The 6,000-nt window shown below is 42.1% G+C and overlaps 1 protein-coding gene across 1 annotated transcript in view; it reads right to left on the bottom strand.

Annotated features, from left to right (window-relative positions):
* Positions 1 to 6,000, bottom strand: part of CEP126 (centrosomal protein 126) — a 66,221-nt gene that overhangs the window by 15,208 nt on the left and 45,013 nt on the right. The window contains 1 exon segment of the mRNA XM_023758844.1: positions 1,611 to 1,723. Coding sequence (XP_023614612.1) covers positions 1,611 to 1,723 — 113 coding nt within the window.

The following is a 6,000-nucleotide window of genomic DNA, read 5'->3' as shown; positions in this document are numbered from 1 at the left end:
TCTGAATGTACAGGGGGTGGACAATTAAGTCCAAAGTGGTGCTCTGAGCGCTCACATAGTATGTAGGTATTTGGGTAAATACATATAGGAATAAAAAAAATGCCCTGGTCAGGGGAAAATGTCTAAGTTGAAACATACCTTCTTCCATATTAGAAGTATCCCTTGTAGCTTGTTCTGGCTCACTTGAACTTAGCTGGCCCCCCCGCCCCACCAGCCTGATCGCCCGAACCGAAATCGCCTCGGCTCTGTTGCCAAGGCTCTGCCCATATGCATGTGGTGAAGGTTTCCCGGTCTAATTAGCATATTACCCTTTTATTAGTATAGATGTCTATTTCAAACAGCCATATGAAACTTCCTATTCATTTGTTATTGATTGTTGATGTGTAACATGAGTATTAATGTGGGGAGAGATCTCTTTTTCTGATCCTCTGTGGCTCTTTCCACTTAAATAGCGTTCCTCAAACAAACTCGTCCCCTATGTCTCATAGAGGATACAAGCATGCTAATTAAAGAAAAGTTGAAAATCCCCTTAACTTTGGTAATCAACTTGATATATCCCCGTAGGAACTATTCTAGTCTTTATGACTAAAGCCCTTGCTACCTCCACCCATGCATGTAATTTCGTAATGTATATTTAAATAACTGCTGTGAATAACCTCAGTTTTCCCCCAGAGTTGACCATCCTATATAATAAAAGCCTAGGTGGCATTGCACGACGTCATCACAAGATGGCCACTGTGATGTCATCACAAGATGGCTGCCACAAGATGGCCACCACAAGATGGCCAACACAAGATGGCCGGCAGAGGAAGGCAGTTGGGTGTGACCAGGCCTGCAGGGGAGGGCAGTTAGGGGTGACCAGGCCTGCAGGGGAGGGCAGCTGGGGGTGACCAGGCCTGCAGGGGAGGGCAGTTGGGAGCCATCAGGTTGGCAGGGGAGGGCAGTTGGGAGCCATCAGGCTGGCAGGGGAGGGCAGTTGGGGGCCATCAGGCTGGCAGGGGAGGGCAGTTGGGGGCAAGATCAGACCAGTTGGGGGCCATCAAGCCAGCAGAGGAAGGCAGTTAGGGGCGATTAGGCCAGCAAGGGAGGGCTGGGGGCAATTGGGCTGGCAGGGGAGGGCAATTGGGGGTGATCAGGCCAGCAGGGGAGGGCAGTTGGGGGCGAACAGGCCAGCAGGGGAGCAGTTAAGCATCAATCAGGCCGGTAGGGGAGCGGTTAGGGGGCAATCAGGCTGGCAGGCAGAAGTGGTTAGGGGCAATCAGGCAGGCAGCGAGCGGTTAGGAGCCAGCAGTCCTGGATGGTGAGAGGGATGTCTGACTGCCGGTTTAGGCCCGATCCCAGATTGGAGAGGGTGCAGGCCGGGCTGAGGGACACCTGCCCCCTATCCGTGCACAAATTTCATGCACCAGGCCTCTAGTATAGCAAATAATTATAGTACAGCAAGCTCCTAGCATAGAGATTCCAAGGCTGCTTGACAATGACTTTGGGTATACTTATATTTCTATTGTGGGGCACAGTTTACAGCAAGAGCAGAGTCCTTGAACAGAACAGTCTTTTTTCCAAGCTATTTTCCACCATTCAATAGAAAGTTTTACTAATAATGTACTTACATTCATTTGCTCACTGCACTTCTGTCCTACAGATCCAGGGTTTTGTTTTCTCTGCTCTAAAAGATTTCTTTGTTTATTTTCAACAATTCGTTTTCTTCTCATAACAGTAGAATCTTAAATAAATGCCAGCACAATATCAAATTTATACTAGTAAGTAGTATATCCACCATAAACTTCCAAATTACCTTCAAACATCACAGAAAACTCTGTTTCATTCAGTCAGCAAACTATTATTGTTTTACCTACTATTCTCTAACATGGCACAGTTACAATGATGAATTAAACAAAATTTCTTCTGGGTTCTGGCTGAGTAGATCAGTTGCTTAGAGCATCATCCCCATATGCTAAGGTTGTGGATTCAGGTTGTGGATTCATCCCAGTCAGGACACATACAGGATGCAACCAATGAATGCATCAACAAATCTCTCTCTCTCTCCATCTCCCTCCCTCTCCCTCTCCCCTTTCCTCTTTCCCACTCTCTCCCTTTCCCTCTTCCCTTTGCTCTTTCCCTCTCCTTCCCCCCTCTCTCTCTTAACTCAAGAAATTAAAAAATTTATATAAAAAAGAATCAACCAGTGAATGCAAAGACAAGTGGAACAAGAAACTGATGTCCTTTCCTCTCTTTCCCTTCCTCTTTAAAAAATTAATTAAAAAATAATCTCAGCTTTTGAGGTGTTTACAGTTTAGAGCAGTGACTTCCAAAGTGTGATGCATCACCAAAATAAATCACTGTTGTGCATGAAGAACATATGAGAATTCTACTTTTTATTAATGACCTAAAACTAATAATTAAACTTTATATTATGGTAATACAGTTGACCCTTGACACAGGGTGGGAGCTGTTAGTGGCACTGACCACCCATGCAGTGGAAAATCCTGTATAATTTAAGTTGGCCCTGGGCATACTTGGATTTCCAACTGTGGGTGGGAAATTTGTATATGGTTAGCACTATCCCCCTTGACAGTTTGCAAGGTCAATGGTCATATATTGCACACAGAAACAAAGTTACCTTGGAGCAAGAGATTCTAAGTGTGTGAGTTGGCAGTGTTATTTATATGTGCACTTTTGCTTTCTTCAATGTACTAAATTTTATATGTGCTTTAGTGGGTTATGGATATCTTGTAGTATCTAAATGAGTCCTCACAAAATGAAAAGAGGCTAACAAGAATTTTGTAGACCTTCCATTACATGTGTAATATTTTATTATTTAAGGTGAATAGTGGGTACATGCGTTTATTATTTTTCTATGCTTTTTGTATAACATTAAAATATAAATTTGCCCTAGCTGGTTTTGCTCAGTGGATAGAGTGTTGGCTTATGGACCAAAGGGTCCTGGGTTCGATTCCATTCAAGAGCACGTGCCTGGGTTGTGGGCTCAATCGCCAGTGGGGGGCGTGCAGGAGGCAGCCAATAGAAGATTTTCTCTCATCATTGATGTTTCCATCTCTCTCTCCCTCTCCCTGCCTCACTGAAATCAATAAAAATGAATTAAAAAATATAAATTTGCAAAGTCAGAGATCAAAAGTAATACAAGTAATGCAAGCATTGGCGAATAAGAAAGGCACAACTGACCCATCTCTTATTCTCATTGTAAGCTTTTTGCCACATAATTATAATGACAGTATAATTATGTTTATAACAGTTAGGATCACAAATAAAAATTTATAAAAAAATCATAATAAACTTCACCCTAAATGCATAGTGTACCTGGAGGTATTAGCTAATGATGGCATATGAAGTGGAGTCATCTATTATTGATAAGGCATTTGGTAAAGATTAAAAGGAAAAAAAGATATTTGAAAAAAGTATTTTGTATATCAGAAATGAAAGAGGTGAAGTAACAACCAACCCCACAGACGTACACAGTATTATAAAAAAACTAGAGACTGGTGCATGAAATTCATGCACTCAAGGGGGGGGGGGCATCCCTCAGCTTGGCCTGTGCCTTCTCGCAGTCTGGGAGCCCTCAGGGAATGTCCTTAGTGCTGCCATGGAGGCGGGATCGGCTCCTGTCACTTCTGGCTGAGCGGTGCTCCCCCTGTGGGAGCACACTGACCACAAGGGGGCAGCTCCTACACTGAGCGTCTGCCCCTAGTGGCCAGTGCACTTCATAGCGACCAATCATTCCACCATTTGGTCAATTTGCATATTAGCCTTTTATTATATAGGATACTACAAACAACTCTTCTCCAACAAACTGGACAACCTAGATGAAATGGACACATTCCTAGAAAAATACAATCTTTCAAAACTCAATCAGGAAGAATAAAAAACCTGGATAGGTTGGTAACTACCGATGAAACTGAAGCAGTAATCAAAAAACTTCCAGCAAACAAAAGCCCTAGTCCGGACAGCTTCACAGGGGAGTTTTACCAAACATTCAAAGAATAACTAAAACCTATCCTCTTCAGATTATTCCAAAAAATTCAAGAGGAAGGCACATTTCCAAGCTTTTCTACAAAGCCAGCATTACCCTAATCCCAAAACCAGATAAAGACACTACAAAGAAAGAGAATTACAGGCCAATATCCCTGATGAATATAGATGCTAAAATCCTCAACAAAGTTCTAGTGAATCAGATCCAGCATTACATTAGAAAGATCATACACCATGACCAAGTGGGACTTATTCCGGGGATGCAAGGCTGGTACAATATCCACAAATCAATAAATGTGATACATCACATAAAAAAATTGAGAGACAAAAATCACATAATCATGTCAATTGATGCAAAAAGCATTTGACAAAATGCAACACCCTTTTTTGATAAAAACTCCCAGCAAAGTGGTAATAGAGGGATCATACCTCAACATAATAAAAGCCCTATATTACATACCTACAGCCAACATCATACTCAATGGGCAAAAACTAAATCCATTTCCCCTAAGAACAGGAACAAGACAGGGATGCCCACTTTCACCACTCCTGTTGGACATAGTACTGGGAGTGCTAGCCATAGCGATCAGACAAGAAGAAGAAATAAAAGGCATCCAAATTGGAAAAGAAGAAGTAAAACTGTCATTATTCACAGATGACATGATATTGTACATAGAAGACCCTAAAGACTCCATCAAAAAACTACTAGATTTTCGGCAATGTAGCAAGATACAAAATTAACATCCAGAAATCTATGGCTTTTTTATACACCAACTAGAGGCCCAGTGCATGAAATTTGTGTAGTTGGAGGGGGGTCCTTCAGTCTGGCCTGCACACTCTTGCAGTCTGGGAGCTCTTGGGGGAAGTCCAACTGCTGGCTTAGGCCCGCTCCCCATGGCAGTCAGACATCCTTAGCACTGCCACGGAGGCAGGAGAGGCTCCTGTCACTGCCACTGTGCTCACCAGCCGTGAGCCCGGCTTCTAGCTTAGTGGCGCTCCCCCTGTGGGAGCGCACTGACCACCAGGGGGCAGCTCCTGCATTGAGCGTCTGCCCCCTGGTGGTCAGTGCGTGTCATAATGACCAGTCATTCTGCCGTTTGGTCGATTTGCATATTAACCTTTTAATATATAGTATGCTCATAGTCACTAATCATCCAAGAGATGCAAATCAAAACGACAATGAGGTACCATCTCACACCTGTCAGAATGGCTATCATCAACAAATCAACAAAAGACAAGTGCTGGCAAGGATGTGGAGAAAAAAGAACCCTTGTGCACTGCTGGTGGGAATGCAGACTGGTGCAGCCATTATTGAAAACAGTATGGCATTTCCTCAAAAAATTAAAAATGGAATTCCCATTTGACCCAGTAATCCCACTTCTAGAAATACATCCCAAGAAATCAGAAACTCCAATCAGAAAGGATTTAAGTACCCCTATGTTCTTAGCAGCACAACTTACAATAGCTAAGATTTAGAAACAACCTAAGTGCCCATCAGCAGATGAGTGGCTTAAAAAACAGTGGTACATCTACACAATAGAATACTATGCTGCTGTAAAAAAGAAGGAACTCTTACTATTTACAACAGAATGGATGAACCTGGAGAGCTTTATGCTAAGTGAAATTAGCCAGAGAAAGATAAATATCACATAATCTCACTCATTTGTGGAATATAATGAACAACATAAACTGATGAACAAAAATAGATCCAGAAGCATTGAACAAACCATTCGGTCCTAAATCTTCAAGGCAAGACCTACCAACACTTTTGTACTTCCTTGATTTGTAACATAACTTTATTTTTGTGTTTTACTGTTCTTTGTATAGATGTTCAGTTTTATGGATTGTACATTACTGATCCCAGGAACAGATACAGTATGTGCTTAAAACTATGTATTGTTTCATTCACATACATGCACTTAAACACTATCTACCAATTATTATACTAGCTGGAAAACTTGGTATTTTTGCAAAAATAATATAGTTTGCACTGGCATATCTGGACAAATTTCT

The sequence above is a fragment of the Myotis lucifugus genome, unplaced genomic scaffold (assembly GCF_000147115.1).
Source record: "Myotis lucifugus unplaced genomic scaffold, Myoluc2.0 scaffold_139, whole genome shotgun sequence".
In the NCBI taxonomy this organism is placed as follows: domain Eukaryota; kingdom Metazoa; phylum Chordata; class Mammalia; order Chiroptera; family Vespertilionidae; genus Myotis; species Myotis lucifugus.
This window is presented reverse-complemented; position numbering and strand designations above follow the sequence as displayed.